Below are 18,359 nucleotides of genomic sequence, written 5' to 3' on the forward strand. Positions count from 1 at the left end.
GCAAGATCGAGAATAATATTGATTATATAGATGCGAGGTATGTTCAAAATAAGGAATGTACGTGTCGAATGGAGCGTAACGTAGATCACCGTATCGGAACAGAATTACAAATATAATCTTAATTAGATTGAAAACCATTAAGCTGTGCAAATCATTCAAATGGACAGGCAAGCATGTGTGATGCCTTAAAAACATTAGTTACATCATAGAATTAATGCACTGTGAAGTTATAGTTTTTATGCCTTATGTGTGTTTAGATAAAATAGTGCCTGCTGAGATCACTTTAGAATTACTTAAACCACTAGAAAAATAAAATTATTGACCAAAACTTGGCTTCTTGTTCTGACCGTATACATGCATATACTCATTTCACAGCTTTGTAGATGTAAATATAATGATTTCTAGCAGGAATGCCAAAACTAATGTTCAACCCTTATTTGTACAATATTAAAACCTATGCAGTGTAAGTATTGTAATTCTGAAAAACGTTAGTGATTTTTATGGTGAATGAATATTAAAAGCTCTTCTTGATTTCTGAGTATGAAAATTACGGCACATATAGTTTTAAAATTATGAAGACATAAATACACGAAAGGTCGTGAAACATTACCCTTTATAATATATAAATATGTTTAGGTCTTTCAAAAATAGTAGTCATACAGCATCAAAAAGCTCAACAGAAATATGATATGATTTGATTGGATGAACGTCCAGTGAACGGCTAAGGTCATTTAAATGGTGGATAAAAACCAGATTTCCGGAGAAAAAACCACACCACCAATAGTCAGTATCTGACAACTGTCCCACATGGGATTCGAACTCGCGACTCAGAGGCGGTCGGGCCATTTTAACCCCTTGGGCACCGCAGCCCAGAAATATAATCAATAACAACCAAAACCTGATGATAGTTGAAATCGAAAACATTTGTAATAATGATAAGATAACCCCAGTCTGTAAAAGATGTAAAATAACTGAAGTGCTCCTGCCATTCTGATGATTGCATAATCTTAAGTGTTAACATTTGGAAACAATATACGTGACTGGTGTTTTGCCGTGTATTTTTTGTCGCACGCGCGCGTGTCGACTTTAAATCATGCTGAAGAAAGATTGCAAATTCTCAGTTATGTTGTGCGAAGTTACAACAAACTAATGTACCTTGTAAGCAGACTTATACAGACCATTATCTTGCAAGCTGCATTTTTATTCTCATGTGTAGAACGGTAGCAGGCAGACTTCTTACTGTACGGAATCTAGCGGTAACTAATATATAGTAGCAGCTGATATCCCTAGGTTGGATTTTCAACATTATGTATCATAATCACACAAGTCCATTGTAGATGTCGTACAAACTGTTAACAGAATACTATTTATGTCTTCTCTACTGCTAATCGTGTACGGGGGTTTAATTAAACTTGCTATAACCTACATCAGCTTAACGGTTTGACGACCAGACGACTGCCACCGTGGACCAACAATCGATCCACAGAGCAGTTCATTGCCTGGACTTCAAGCATATTGAAGGATTGGAGGGTATTCGTCGTCGTGTGTATGCTAAAAAGTCTGTATTTCTTTGCAGGTTGGCTAGAGACTTCTGTGATAGGGACATTTCCATGTTGCATCGGATCGACTAGCGTCAACACCAAGGATAAAATTTTACCGGCAGAATGTGCTTAACGCTTTATCAGTTACTTGGAAAAGTGTTGTGGATTTTGCCAATTTTCACATTTTCATGGATATTTTCAACAGTTCTTCTAACGTGAGTATACATATATATATATATTATCATTTTAACTTTGATGATTTGTGTTTTGTTGCTTGCATTATGTAAAATTTATATTTTTGTTACCACTTAATATATACATAAGTAAGGGTCATTACCTCGTCGCAATGTGAGATTTTATCGATGAGACCCCCTATGATATAGATACCTGATCGATCAATTTTATAATGATTATGGCCGATTTGCTGCCCTATGGTGGACTAGATATTAACCATTAGGAGTCGCAATTGACCATCCTCACACACATTACAATGCTACCGAGGCTTGTATAGTAGGACTTGTATTGTTACAGACTGCGAAGCATGATCATCTGACGAATTGTAAATATCAAACATCTTCACGTGAAGATAGGAATGTTATGTTTCCTGCGTGCACTCAATCGTCAAATTCATTAATGGTACGATGTGTGGTTTTTAATTAATAGCGATGCTTCATAGTCAATCAACATGTTGCATTCTGCATACAGACGTAAAAGAGGAGCGATGATTTTCACAATATCTGTATATAATGTATTTGTTGATTTTGAGTACACACACGTTTCGCTTTAGTATTACACCATTGTCTATATAATGCTAAGTCAATCAATGTTTTTTTTCAATGCAATCCCTTTAAATTCCAAATTAGCTTGCCTATGATATCATTATAACGTTGTTTCCGCCAATGCTCGTTACCAGATTTTCGTAATAATGCAACGAATTTTATGATAGTCTAACAAGTGCTATAAACATTAAAAGACACATATTTAAATTAGGATTAATTTCATTGCCTTTTTCAACAAAACATACAGATGAAATATCTCGTTTCACAAAATGATTGTATTTCCACATAACTTTTTTTTTGCTCATCAGTTTTTAAGATCATTCTTTCAATAGACCAAGACATTATCACCCGCTGAATAATTCAAGTATATTGTTACTGTGTTGATACGACAATATATTACTGTTGTGAGACTAGAGGCGAGCTACACGTTTTTTTAAACTATCGTAGACATACTGTACTAAACACCGCAGACACAAACCATTCAACATGTAAGAGCACATTAAGAGCAGATGTACTTTATTACTCAAAGTGGTTAAATATTTGTGTACTTCTGCGTGAGAGGGAGAGGGGAATATTGAAAGTGTCCTATATTACGCTGATGTTATTGAAATCAAGAATAATCTGACAGTCGGTTGTTGTTATTTCCAGGGAAACTTCTTTGATATAAACATTATTCAATTGATAAACTTGAAATATTAAAGTATTTTATTGAATATTAAGTAAACAATTAAATATTACTCTTCAATATGAATCTTATGATTTTCATATACACGTAGCTTACATTCAGTACTTGTCAATGTAAAGTTATTCAGACACAGTTGCACTGAGTTGGTCAGCCTTGTGAATTTACCTGGCATTGCGTAGGAAATACATTGCTTTATTATATTATAGTGAATATATGTGGTTTTGATAGGTTTTGGTAGCAGTATGCCTTTTGCCTTTTATTATCCTGACCTTTGTTAAAATGCATACAAGCTTGTTTTCCCAAATGAACATTGATGCAAAGACTAAATTCATGTTTCTCCTGTAAATGGACGGACCTATATTTGTTTCTATAGCATGTAGTGGAGATAAATTTGATAAAACATTTTTCGATAAAACTATTAACTAAATTATAACTGAATTCTATCATAAAACAATTACAAATCGCTTCCAATTGCAACAGCGGTTCTGCAGTTGTAAGTAAGTATCTTGTTTAGAAAATCCTTGACCTCCAAAGAAGCATCGGAGTCCTGTACAGTATAAAAACTATTTCAATTAGCATTCGGTTTTGTAGGTGTGTACATTACGTTAACTTGTTACCAAATTATTGTAACGTGATGATATGTGATTTGGCGCAAGATTAATCTAGGTAAAGGATGTACACAACTGTTTGTAAAAGGTCCGACAGGAAAACGACTCACGAAACTCATTTTACAATTATATCTCGAAACCAATCACTTAAAATCAATTAGCGTATTAGTAAAACCAAAAATGACAGCTATGATACATGATCATGAAATATTTAGGTCAATAATGCTGAAGACATAAGTCTATTTTTCTTGACGCAAAATGTTCGAAATTTTAGTTAGCATCAACGCGTCCGCATAAACTGAAATTTATTTTACTCGCTTCAGTGCTACGCTGTACAGCTTCGCTCTTATGATGGATTCGCCGGGAATCTTAAAATCTCATTATGGTAAATTTTCACCAGACGATCGATCTCCGGCGATAGCACAGAACAGTCTACTTCGTATGAAAACAGCATGTATTAACGGGTAAAAGGTTTTCATGGCTACAGTGCGGTGATTTTTTAAAAAGATATGTGAAACATGGTTTTGAAGTTGAGATCTAACCAAGTTCAACTGCGTGTATTGTATGCGTTGTCTAACGATAACAACATCGATGCACTTTCTCCTTTAACAGTCCTGGGGGATAGGGTTAAAATTGTACCTGTTGTTCATATTGCATGATCGTAAATGCGACTAAATTAAGTATATTTTTTCTTTCTTCCGAATTTACTTTCTTTTTCCAAACGTCTCCCATAACATTTCCTCATTTTCGGTCTTAATAGTGAGAAAGCTAACATTTTGTTCTGTCTCTTGTAACTTTATCGTTCATGTACAGCACATTCCGGGAATTCACTTCAGCGCTCGCCCCTGTGAGGATGCTCTGGGTTCGGACACTCTATAGCCTACAAAAGTTTTTGTGTCTGTCCCTGTTTAGAGCTAAGTGGGCGTAATGAATTTGTCGTCAATTGCCAGTAAGCTATGACCTTGTGTGGTGTGATGTGTATTATACCGCACCTGTGCGTTTTGGGAGGCTGTGGTATATTCTTCTTATATCTCATGTAATCGTAGAAGAACTTGATATTTTCAAGTGCACGTGTAGTAAGCAAAGTATACCGTTAGATGTCGTGAACAGAATAACTGAATGTGAAATAGATTTTTCCCTCTTTGTCATCTTTACGTATTCATGCGAGCCTGGATGGAAATCACATGGTACAGTTGATTGGTAAGAAAATGCAAGAAAGGGAAATATTAAATGAACGCAAAATTCATTTCAGTTGAATTACTAAATATAATGACCTAATTATGATACATTCTGTTCGATCGTGACCGGCTACAAATTACATGATATGAAATTCTGTGTTGTAATTTACCCCTACTGATAATAGAATAATCAAGCAGATATGTGGATCAATATGGTGGCAAGTTAGGCCTGGTCGGCGCGAGAATTTGTTTATATGGGGGCTGAGACCGTTCATATTCATGGCGTGGAACGTCGAGATTGCCTAACTCAAAATAAGTTCGTATGCTGTGTTATGCAATATATGCATCCATGTTTTCATTCATTAAAACCCTTGGCTTGGTAACAATATATAACCGTAAATATACTTATTTTAGCGCAGTCAAATTTTAAATAAAATGCGAAAAACTATAAATTTATTAGCACGGTTATATACTAGCGCGTTTTTGTGGTTCAATAGCGAAAATATCCTTTTCAAAAACAGTCCGAAAACCGCTGACATCATATTACCTCTAAAATAAGTAAATTTGAAGTGTGCAATGTGTAACAAAGTGAGGGGCGTCATTTTCATTCACGGCCCAGTTTCACGAACATTCTTTTACTTAAAATTCTCCGTAGGAAAGCATTAAAGGAGTTCAGGAAAACTCCCAAAGTTAAGGAGCCTTCCTTAACATCTGTAATATTCCCTATGGAGATTTGTAAGGTAAGGAAGTCCTTAAATACTTAATGTATAAGAAATGTTCGTGAAACTAGGTACAGGTAAATTTTGAAAATTCTTATCAAAAAAGGAAAGTAGGATAATGGTATCCCTTAGTGATGTCATGATATGGTGACGTAATCAGAAGAAAGTTCGACAATTTTATCACTGTGACGTCATTTTATACAGGCAATGCGATGTTGTATGTTCAAGTTAAATCGAAGAACAGTAATAAACCGGAAGTGAGTTAAGTTGGTCGATAATGCAGATAGGACAAACAAAACGTTTGATAACGTCCATTATGAAATACCACTATACTGTGTTGCTGTTTCTAGGATCGAAAGTTATTTAGGAAGATAACATTTCTCTACGTCTATAGCCTATGATGTTCGGTTTGGAGTGACTTACCCTGTCACACTGTTTAGTGTGTGACATTACGGCAATTGAATTTCAATCGAGATCGTGTTGGTTCGTCTGGAATTCTGTTTCTGCAATGTCATGCTCAACAAATAGTGCTAGCCCTAGTATAACCAATGCGTGTTTTGTTCTGTAGTTATTTAACTAATTTTATGGTTCTGAGAGCTTGGATTATAGGCATAATTGACTGACAACACTAACCATGCATTACCATGCATATGTCGAATAGGAACTATAACTTCAACTCCTAACTTTTTTTTTTTTTTTGAATTTGGATAACAATGAAAAAATACCATCATTAATTGGATACTATTCCATCCTTAACAAATTTAATACGACCATTCCGGATGCCATCCTCGATACTCCAAGGGTTACCAAGGGTTACAATCACTGACATTATATCCTCCCCAGTACTATCTCATTGTTAAACGTAAGGCAATACAGAAGGAAAAAATACCAATTACAGGCCTGTAAAGATTTCCTTTGAAGACTACAGAGAGAGGGAGAGCGAAGCTCAACATCAAAGCCACACAGTCATCCACATTGTACCATTATACGGCTCTCATTATGGACATACATTGTATATATAAAAACTAAATGACCTGTTCTATTCTCTTGTCTCCATTCTTATAACTAGATAGTCCAGGGGGGATATAACGACAGTGATAGTAACCACTGAAGTATCGAGAATGTCTGGAGACAGCTGATATACTACGCCGTAGTCGCATAGTAAATACATTCGATGCATGGGTTGGTTAGACAGACTGTTTTACCCAAATGCATCTATTTGATACTTCGGAGATTTGTGTTACCGCATATGCAGATAAAAACACATTGCGCCAAATACGTAGATCTAAATGGCATTGCTATCGATATCCATCATACTAAATAGTACTTTACTATTACGGGCACGTTCGGTAAATATAATCCTTCGCGGCCTTCCTGTTGTTGCGTACTTAATACGTATCAAGAAAGCCTTGTCTAAATTTCGCATTTATAACGTTGATAGACTATTTTTATGCTGCCATTGGTACGAGTAAAACCCGGCTTTAGCTGTAAGCGAGGATTCACATCGATTTGTTCATAGTCTGGACAAAAATGACCGTATGACACGGATTTCCAATATCGGATCATTTTGTATGCTCTTTGACAGATATAATGCATCTCGGATTGAATAGCCAGTATCTGTATTATTAGATTAATATATGACTACCATTTAAAATACATGGAAGTGCATGGCTTATTCCAGATACTGTAAACCAACTTTCTTTCGCGACTTCTAAATTTTGCGATCGCCATTTCAAAGTATTTTCGTGGAGACTAAGTTTCGCGGATATAAATTTGATGAGAAATACCTTTCAATATTATTGTGCAAGAAATATGGTAGGTATTTATTTTGCGAATTTAACTAAATCATGAAATTCATGAAAATGAATTGAAAGCGAAAGAATTTTTTTTTTTTTTTTACAAGAGAAAGTTGTTTTTAGCGAGCTGCTGGTAAAAATATTTCTAAAAAATTCGCTTATTGTAGTACGATATATTCTAGAAGCGGTCTTTTGGTTTCGGTTATATGTGGTTAAGATTAAAGATAACAGCTAAAAGCAGTACAAATTAACCTTATTTCAAATACATCAACATCAAGGTACCTCAAACTCATTAACAATTGCTAGGCAAAAAAAACGAATCCGATTTTTTCAGCACTGGGATAATTAAATGCATTAAGGGCTATTCGTTTTTATCTAGCGATGGGGTTAGCAGATGTATATCCTATCAACCTTGTGGTACGATATGTATCGTTTTCAAGTTTATCGTATTTACAAGAGGATATTTAAGAAATCATGATGGAGACGTCACACAATGTACATCCGGGCATTCAAATGTACGAGTTCGTATATCTGTACATATAACATTGATGGAATACAGCCGCTTGCAATTTATTGTTTACATTTTACATTATATATATATATATTTATATGACATGTGATTTTTTATATGGCAGTTTAAGATATCTGATCCGCGAAGATATTCATTCCATGAATCGAGTAGATTGCCCAAGTGTGAGGATAATATACTAGACAAACTTATCTATAACTGATATCGGTATTCCAATTCTGCAACACGTGTTTACCAAGAGTCTGGTTAGAGGGAAAGATATTGCTCTAACGAGATCCAGAATGATACGTCGACACTCTTTTGCCTACCAGAAACTTATATAAACTGCACATAATATGTCAAACACGACAATGAATGGCCGACATGAAATGGTATGTCTAGTAGAGTTTGCCTTTGCTTTATATAAAAATGTGAATATGTTTATTTTGCCACAGTCATATGTTAACGTGAAAGCGATATTGTACAAGCCTCCATACATATTATAAAAACTATATACGGGATATACAATCAGCGCAAAGGTAGTTCAGTAAAGAAAGGCGCTATAATAAAGATAATGACCGTTATATATGTACGGTTTTAGTATTTAAACATTTTCTGTTTGAATCGCTTGAAACAAACACCAGTGTTTCACGAACAAAAATAATGTGTGATAACTTTATTTTACGATCAGTGTTTCCTGTTTCCACTAACATATCGGCATTTGATTTTGCCTTGTTTTTCTTGAAATATGATTTTCGACATGAAGTCATTATAAATTAGTTTCATCTTTATGTAATTATTCAAGGTTTCGGAAATTTATATCTGTTATGAACATCGAGATGCTTCCCCAAATATGACCTAGATCATTCATTTCACAGTGTAATATGTAATAGGAATGTGGCTTTGCCAGTTATTTGTGTCAGCTATACATATAGGCATGTCTAATATCTTTGTGATGGTATCGCTTCCACGCGGAGTGAGATCTTATGTAGATCATTAGAAAATATCATAACATAACTAAGAACCACTTTGTTCAGCATCAAAAGAAAATTAACTTCACTTGCTACTTAATCCATAGAAAGTGTTCTCCGCTATCTACCTTCGTAAAATGTCAGCTATTTTGTTCCTTTTATAAAATACTTCTTTGAAGTAATGCATATCTCTCCCCATGTTTATGTATGTAAGGTACAATTTTAACGAGAAGGTCTCGATGGCGTACGCAATATTGAAATAAAAACTAATTGAAAGCAGAAAATGAAAATAGATATTACCCAATACTAAATGATATACTACTAGTATGCAGTATTACATCTTTGCAAGTAAAGGCCAATGGAAATCTGAAAACTTTTTCAACGTATATATATACCTTGTAAATTATACAATAATTTCTGCTACTATTTTAAGAAGTTGTATAAAAATCAAGCGTACATTTGGTATTAGCATTTACACAATATATATCAATTCTTGCTTCTGATATTAAGTATGTGTATATGAAAACATGTCGGATAAGTTATTTTATCCCCCAATGACTTATATATCCCTCTGAGATTTGAAATGGGGATAATACTTTTTGTTTTCTTGGTTTGACAATGTGTAGACACTTAATAGACAAAAGTAGCATTGCTTTATCATTTCATGGGTCCTGCTGTAAAATGCAACTTATGTATCCTCGATATTCCAGGAGTTACTATCACTGTCGTAACACCCACCCCTCAAATATGTCATACTTAAAGTGAAGGTTGTTCTGGAGAACATAAAAAAGAACAAAAAAACGACCAATCACTGGCCTGCAGAGACTTCCTTTTATAACTGCAGAAGTAGCGACGCCCAGCATTAAAGGACCGTCTACCTTATCTGTTGTCATACACATCGCCTTCAGCTTTGCTATAAATAATCCAGGGGTGGATATGAGAACAGTAATAGTAATCCATTGACTATCGAGGATGATGTACTGAGTTTTTCTTGAAAATATATGTATGTATACAAATATGTCGCATATAAAATTAATTGTGAAAAATAAGAAATATTCTCTTTTGTAAGTTCGAAAAAAAAATTGAAATAGTTTTTATCTCGATGTATCTTAAAACTAGTTCTTTAAATGAAGACTTTACATATTTCATGAGGGCTACAGAACAAATAACAGCCCAATGTAATTCTTGAATGCGACACACAACTCAGACTTTAGCTTTTCTGACAATTAGCTGCAACAATGAGTACCCTCGACAACAAAACAGACGACTTTAAAACGTTGGCGCCATTGTCTTAGCAGCCGTATTCCAATCGTTTAGTTGATTGCAAAACTACCAAGGTCACTATCATGAAACTGCACTAAAGCCACATTTAGTTTCATAAGTGTTAATTAAATATTTGTAGGAACCTTGAAGTCAAATAGTCTTGCTGAAAGCGAGACTTGGTCTTAATCAATGTCGACATTTTGATCGGACAAACCATTATACACAGGCAAGTTTAATTACAGCGTGGAAGCAACGCCAATCGACTAGGTTTTTTTAATAGGCAACAATCGATTAATTCTGTCTGGAAAAGCCCCGTGGAATAAGTATACTATATTCTCGATATCATAATACGTGATGATTGTAATGAATTGATATCCGGAACCGTTATGATGTAACCGGATTGAATTGTATAATTCACTGCATGCATGTTACGTTATGTGGGAAGTAAATGCAATAGCATTTTCAAAACGCAAAATATGATACGGAAATGAAAAAAAACCGATATACGTACATGCTATGATATTAATTCTAAATTGGTTTTCCTAATCAGGGTGCAATATGTACCTTTGCTGTCAATCAAACCGCACTTGCTTTTGCGTTTAGAATTGTTTAGTTTTACGTCCTATTAACAGCCAGGGTCATGTAAGGACGTGCCAGGTTTGTTGGTGGAGGAAAGCCGGAGTACCCGGAGAAAAACCACCGACCAGCGGTCAGTACCTGGCAACTGCCCCACATGGGATTCGAACCCGCATCCCAGAGGTGGAGGGCTTGTGGTAATATGTCGGGACATCTTAACCACTCGGCCACCGCGGCCCCGTATATTCAGAGCAAACTTTGTATATTCTACAATGTTTGCTCTGATATAATAGGTACACAGGGCTATGTACTGCCAGGCGATCGGTTATTTTAAGAGATATTGAACCTTTCTTGTTTTATAAAGAAATATTAAAATTAGTTTTTAGTTTGACCTTGTTGAACTAATAACCAAACCACACGAATTGCGAATATTCTGGACAGGCGAATTCCGGCTAAACCATTAATCAAATGCTTCCCTTGATATGTCCGTCCGGATTACGAGTCCATTAACGTCCTGATAATCGATGTTTATATAATTCACATGTAAACTTCCTCTTGCTCTTGTTCTTATCCTCGTTCTTGTTCTTCTTGTACTTCTTCTTATTTTTCTTATTCTTCTTCTTTGATTTCTTTTTGTGTTTCCTTCCTGTTACTAACAATGTCGACTACTGACAGGAGACATGGTTATGAGAATGTTTTAAATATGAATATTGAAAATGTTGTATCGTCAAATCCCCATTATTCTTAACGTCAAGTCAAAAACAGCAATTTACCGTTGCGGTTGAAAAGAACACAGCATGGATCCATGCTGTCATTACCGAAATAAACCTTGTACGATCAATAGCATTAGTATGAACACTTAGAGTGCCGGTCAGGTTAGGGAGGGTTCAAAAGGATTGTCTATGTTATAGTATTACTATGTGTCTACTTAAATCCGGTTTGTGACACCACAAGGGTCATTCAAAAATTGACACATGACACATAAACAAACACTTGATACCATCTGAAACAACTTGTGTTATATCGTACGACTTTACCATCAATACTAGCAGTGATAGTTCGTCAATACAATAATCGGATTAAAATTTTACACATGCCACTGAAACGGATACAAGTACACGGTTTTTATTGAATCAAATAGGGAAGTGGTGTTGAGGCTGTCAAACGTTTCCTTCCATACCGGAAGTTTAGTGAATTATTATTGCATACCCTTTTTATGAGACTGGATAATCGGTCGTAGTTTTTATACTATCCGCTAGGTGTCTCTCCGAAAATACAACGATAGGTCAGGGCTATTGATCTTGCCAATCTGATTGGCTAATATTTATAATGTTCAGATGACTTGTATAGGAATGTCATCTTATTCTCGAGATATGCATCTTTAAGGTGTTGTTACAATATAACATCACTGTTTTCCTGTTTCTTCGGAGATATCATTGCACCACTGCTTAACTAAAGCTGCTATCACAATATCACAATATAAAATATATCTCTGAAGGAATTAAATTTCATTATCAACACATAAGTTCAAATTGAGTTATGTATTTAAACGAGTAAAGATAATCAAAAAGTAATTTGAAACAATTTGAGTGACGTTAATAATATTGTATGAAGCTTAAGATTTAAAAATCTGATGTGATAAATAGATATATGGGGTCATCAAAATGATTTTCACTCTAAAAAACCTGTCACTCTAAACCTGTCTATTAAGACCTCCCACTGGACATATGGAAATGATCTTTATATACTCAGGCCGACTTGAGTTGAAATTGGTCATTTTATACCATGGAAAAGTGGTCTTATTAAGGAGGCACGCTTAGTCAGGTAATCCACAGGTTACCTGATGGGATCCGTAGTGTATATGTAGGTATGGTCAAACCCGTCTATAAAGAACATCCAAAGGACAGAAGAACATTCTTCTTCAAAACTGTCTTTGAAATTGGACATTGAGAACCTATAGAAAGTGGTCTTATTAAACAGGTAACCATTTTATGATTTTTTGAGATGGTCACGAAGATAGGTTTTAATATACATGTAATAAACACAGCTGTGCCTTGATTAATGAACATTTCATTGGATTTATTGCAGTTCCACAATCCATTGTTTGTTTTTGATGCTGTAGCGTTTCCATGATAAATTTCCCAATAACCGTTAATTTCACGAAACCTTCACCTATTATCCACTCTCGATTCATTTTCAAAGAGAAATTGTCCCGTAATAAATGAAATGTACATCAATTATGTCAAAGCTTGATTGGACTCTGCTTCTAGTCAACGCTGCCTTGTCCTCAGAAAACAACCGGAAACCAATAGTGTATACTAATTTGACGTATTTGCAAATAAACCTCCAGCTATATCCGGAATTTATTAGTTATTTGTTTTTCTTTAAGCTTCCATTTGTATCTGTATGATTGGAGTCCCGTTGTTTTTCGTCTGCGGGCGGCCGTCAATTCGGCCGTAGTCAGATCACATTATTGTGCTGTACTGTACTGAGATAACGATCTTAATTTATATGTAGATTCTGTCTACTTAATTTCCGTGTATTCTTTAATAATAGTTTGGCCAAAATTGACGTTTTACTATATCCGGAACAAACATCACATAATTCCACCCTCTAATAAAAGCAGATAATCTCTGGCCTTAATTGACTATATACGAATAACCAGAGCGTTCTGTCATTTATACTACTGAAATCAGTGAATCCTTCAACAACACTTTTTGTTGGATAATAAAAAAAATGGAAAAAAGTCAATATCTATTGAAGGATTTCGTTAAATGGATTATTGTTATATATGAGTATACTACGACTATGATAATAATAATTCCATATCATCAATATATATCAATGTTGATCCTTAAAATTTTATGTAATACAGTAAAATTTATATGTCGACTCTTCTCTACGTTATCTCTACGCCATGGATTCATCCGCCAATGACGTGTGACGTTACACACAGTGACGTCATTTTACGCTATAATGATAAATCATCATAAACGTTTCACTTACGCCCATGAATGTGCGTCATAAGCAAGTATACCAGCTAGTGTCATACCGGCTTAGTAGTTCTGAAATTTGACTATGAAAGCAAATATTGTCGATGAAATCAGAAACGCATATATTTCAGCAATACATGTAACAGTTCTTCGTTTTAATAGACTTGATATTAACACATATTTCATTCAAGAGTTCTAATGTTAGTAAAATTTTAAGCCAGAATTGCAGTTTTGTTTTTTTAATATTTGTTTTCACTTGTTGTGTACTGTATTTATTTCTCAATGAAAAAGACACACAAACTATATAATTTAACAAAGGTACAACGGAAACGATAAGTATCTACTCAAAGAATGATGCTTTAGGTTACAGTTACTAGTGAATTTATTTTACATAATATCTCAATCGACATCAATTTTGTCCAAATAACACCTTCGTTATACATTGGTATAGTACTCACCTGATCAATGATGTGAATTATTATAGTTCCTTTCATAACCTTTTATTCTTATCCCCCTTTCATAAATCGCCGTTCATATACAGTACAATTAAATGGAAATATTGTGTTGATCTGATGATTGATCATATGTCTGCTGGCTTTAAAACACCAAGCGCAAGGTAAGAAAGGAATCTTGTTTCATATTGAAACATATTTATATAATCATACTAATTATATCATAATACATCGATTAAATACTGAAGTCTCAGTTCTCGGTGTCTGCTCTCTTTGAACTAGCCTTTCATTTCCTCTTTTTCCGAACTCTATGTTCGGGTTGCGGAGTGAAATGTAATTCCAAATTTGTCCGTGTTAAGACTTTTTCTGTTCTTAAAGTTATTCTTTCTGTTGATTTTTTTTTTTTTACATTCAACGCCGCATTGACATTTTGTTGATGAATTGCTGTTATATTTGGTGTTCCATCCCGTCCATTCATCCTATGTCCTGTCCTACCCTGTTGTGTTAAGGCCGGTTTTCATACTAAGGCAAACATTTATGTTTTCCTGATTTTACTATTTATGTAAATATATATATATATATATCCATCCACAAAAACTCCTACAGAACGGTTGTATGAGGTAAATTCGCGCCAAATTGCGCCTTTGTATGGAAACCAGCAACAAAGTAACTTAATGGAACAAACGCATTCCACAACACCAAATCCATAATGGTTTAATGATCTATAAGTTAACATATTCACACAATTTAGCGTTTCTGCAAGACTAGAAATGAGTTAAAGTTCGCATTCTGTATTGATCAAATCTAGGCGACGAAAGCACGTCTTTGTTGAAACGTGCCTTGATGGCAGCATTCCGAATAATGCCCAATACAAGACGTGCATTGGAATCGAAATTTTTTGTATTGTGAGATAATCGCTTTGGGGAGCCATAGTTATGACAGCAGAGTGTTAAATGCCAACTTTTCAGCAATGCTGGTGTATTTAATTGCTGATTCAAAGGTACTTTGTAATTAAACACTAGAAACGGAGCCCTTATTTCGCCACTTTCTAAATTTACTATTGCTTTAATTTGGGGGCCTGCATACTTTGTGTTAATTCCTAGTCAACTAATTCACACAATTTACTTTACGTCTGTTCTGTTGATAAAGATATTTAGTTTTTTTACCAACGAAGAAATAATGTTTCGTTTTTGTTTGATGTGTGCGAGGGATCAGACACTCTTGCTCAGCCACTCCCATGATATTACGTAACCAGGAAAAGTAGCTTAACAATAAGTTACTGAATGACGAATTATGACTTACTTACCGAGAGCTTTTCATCGTGTCTTACTCAGCAATATCGATACTTCACAAGCGAATAGAATCTACAAAAATAGATAGAAATCGTTAATCCATTTAGTATGTGGTCTGTACTTGTATCCTTGGCGAGAAATCTCTTTATAGCATCTTATTGTGAGATAATAGCTTTACCTATGATTGTGTTAGATATGTTTCAATTAGTATGCATACGTGTCAGTTGTAATTATATCTTAGTGCTATTCACGTCAGACGTTTTCTGCTAAAATATGATTACGTTAATTAGATTGTATTTTCGATATGCCGTTAGTAAAGCAATTTCAACGAATGAGGGGCTGCAGTGGCTAAGAAGTTAACATGTCACGACACATTAACACCAAACCCTTCACCTCAGAGATGTGAGGTTGAATCCCACGTAAGGCAGGTACCAGATAATGACCGTTGTCGGTGGTTTACCCCTAGGTACTCCGGCTTTAATTCACCATCAAACCTGACCACGTCCTTAAATGACTTTGGTTGTAAATAGGACGTTAAACTAATGAAACCAAATACAAAGAATTGCTTATCATCTTTATTTCGCAAAACTGTTTAAATTTGCGCTAAAATCGTATTTCACCAAAATTAGGATGTTGACAGTATATTTTTGTACGTAGGATTTCGCCGACATTTTTGTTAACATATTATTCCTGTTACGACTATCAAATTAGTTTATTACACGAATTGTTTGCTACTATAAACAAACACAATATAATATTATATCGTTATCATTGATTATGTGTTTATATCATAATAATGTAAATAAACTTATCTTAAATATGACTGCGCCAAGATAAATTTTGATATAAATATATTTCATTGCCACTGGAGGCAATGAGATTGGGCACAAGTAATACAATTTATACGACACCCATTCCCAAAAGATAAAACATTTTCATTACATAGTCAAGATAACATTCATATTATGTATTGTAAATACAAGATGTATTTGTAAATGACATCCTGACTATGCAATAGGAATGTTTTGTTTCTTGAGAACAGGGCTACATATAACGTATAACGTATAACTGTTGTCCAATCCCATTGCTCTTGGTTACAATAAAATATGTTTAAATCAAAACATATCTGACCTGAACACAATTATATTCTATCGTAAGGAATAATAACACAATAATTAATCCGTGGTGTGAGCGTAACAGACTGGCAGCTATATAAAGAAATTAAAATCATAATTTCTGGCGAAAAAAACCCGCCGAAAAGAGAATGGCTAAAATATACATGTACAGTAACAAAATACCACTAAGGTAACATCGCAAAAACATCTATATACAAATTGTGGTGAAAAACCTCTAAAAGACTTAACGTAACACCTTTAAATGCATTACTGAGATAAAAATAATCTATTATTACAGAATAATACAGACAGATTTGCACAGACGGCGAGAAAACTCTGTCAGATTTTTTTTTAAAGCGTCAAGCCTAGTCATATAAAGACAACGGTACATTTAACTGTTCCCAAGAGGTCTTCACAATTGGAACTGAATTCTGTCAGGCCCAGATAAAATAGATTTTCTCAAAGAGTAATGTCACTAAAACGAGACTTAATGACAGTTTTAAAATGATCGAAAGCAATCAAAGCCGAGTAGCTGTGGGCTACAGGAACATCAAAAATGAAACCACCTGCATGATTAGAAGGAGATTGGCTTTTACTGATACAAACAATGTAATTGTTGTCGAAGTTCAGTTTCTTCGGAGTTCCGCCAGTGAGTGACAGAACATGTTTTGCATCTTTAGAGGTAAACAGGAAAACGGGGACAGTAACTAAACGTTTTCACTAAGGAACCGGACAGAATATCTGGATCCGCCTCCACCCCTCCCATATTTTCTTAAATATTTTTTTTTAAAACAATATGACGGCAATATGTTCTGAATCATATTAAACCGATAAAAAACATTACAAACTGTTTATTGCATATGTTCGATCGGTCTAGTAATCTAGAGGTCTCGAGTTCGATCCCTGGCTAAGACAGTGGTTAAATATGTAATATTTATATTTACTTAGTAATTAACTAGCAGTTTCCACAACCTTTAATCTCACAGAACTTTCAAAAATATTCACCAAGTAGAGCAACTTTGAAAAACTTGTAGTGAAAGGTATTTTGTGCAGGCATTGTGTAAAAATCGTACCTGTCGATTGAATATCATACATTCGTCACTCTGGATTAAAAAACAATGCATACTTAAATATTTCTGATATCATACTGTTGTACTTTCGGTTAAATAGATAGACAAATAAACACTGTTTTATTTGTGACTAGAGTATGTATTCATGTCTAATCCCATCCGCGTTTTCTTGGTCTACTGGTAAAACATGTTGTCAAGGAAACTGAGCCATTTTGGTGTGACGTCGTTTACTTTTAATAAAGTAACTGTATTTGTATGAGGCATCTATTTTTAGAATTATGTCAAGATTGTAGTTTACCAAACGCAGGGTTTAAAAGAGGTCTATAAATATTTAAATTGCACCATTGTCATCGCCGCTAATGTTAAAAACCAGCAGTCTTCACTGCTGTTCACTATAACAACTGAAACGAAAGGTCGTCTCAACAGCCATTTGCGCACTGTAGCATTCATTTCTTTGTTTGTTTGACTTAAGTAACATCTCATTAATAGGCAGGGTCATGTAAAGGCGGCCACCCATATGCATGCTGTGTGTAGCGTGTGTGAAGTGTGGTGTGTGTTTTGGGGGATTGCGGTATTTTCGTTCTGTATAGTTGAAATATTTACAGTGCTTTATCACTGTAGCATGCCGCCGAAGACATCAATCAACACACCCCACTCGGTCACATTATACCCAAATTTTACCCTAGTTTTATGACACAGCGCAACTACAAGTTTTAAAAAAAGTAAATTATCAAAACGCGCAGCAATAAATAAATAGCAAAGGTAATATTTATATATATTGACGATTTTCAGTGTAATGTGAAACGGAACCTT

General features: G+C 34.7%; 1 protein-coding gene across 1 annotated transcript in view; it reads left to right on the forward strand.

Annotated features, from left to right (window-relative positions):
- Positions 1–1,158: 1,158 nt before the first annotated feature.
- Positions 1,159–18,359, forward strand: part of LOC138330128 (DNA damage-regulated autophagy modulator protein 1-like) — a 61,976-nt gene continuing 44,775 nt past the window's right edge. The window contains exons 1-2 of the mRNA XM_069277530.1: positions 1,159–1,256; positions 1,577–1,756. Coding sequence (XP_069133631.1) covers positions 1,665–1,756 — 92 coding nt within the window. The 5' untranslated portion in view covers positions 1,159–1,256; positions 1,577–1,664. The remainder of the gene's footprint in view (positions 1,257–1,576; positions 1,757–18,359) is intronic.

The sequence above is a fragment of the Argopecten irradians genome, chromosome 8, assembly GCF_041381155.1.
Source record: "Argopecten irradians isolate NY chromosome 8, Ai_NY, whole genome shotgun sequence".
Lineage (NCBI taxonomy): Eukaryota > Metazoa > Mollusca > Bivalvia > Pectinida > Pectinidae > Argopecten > Argopecten irradians.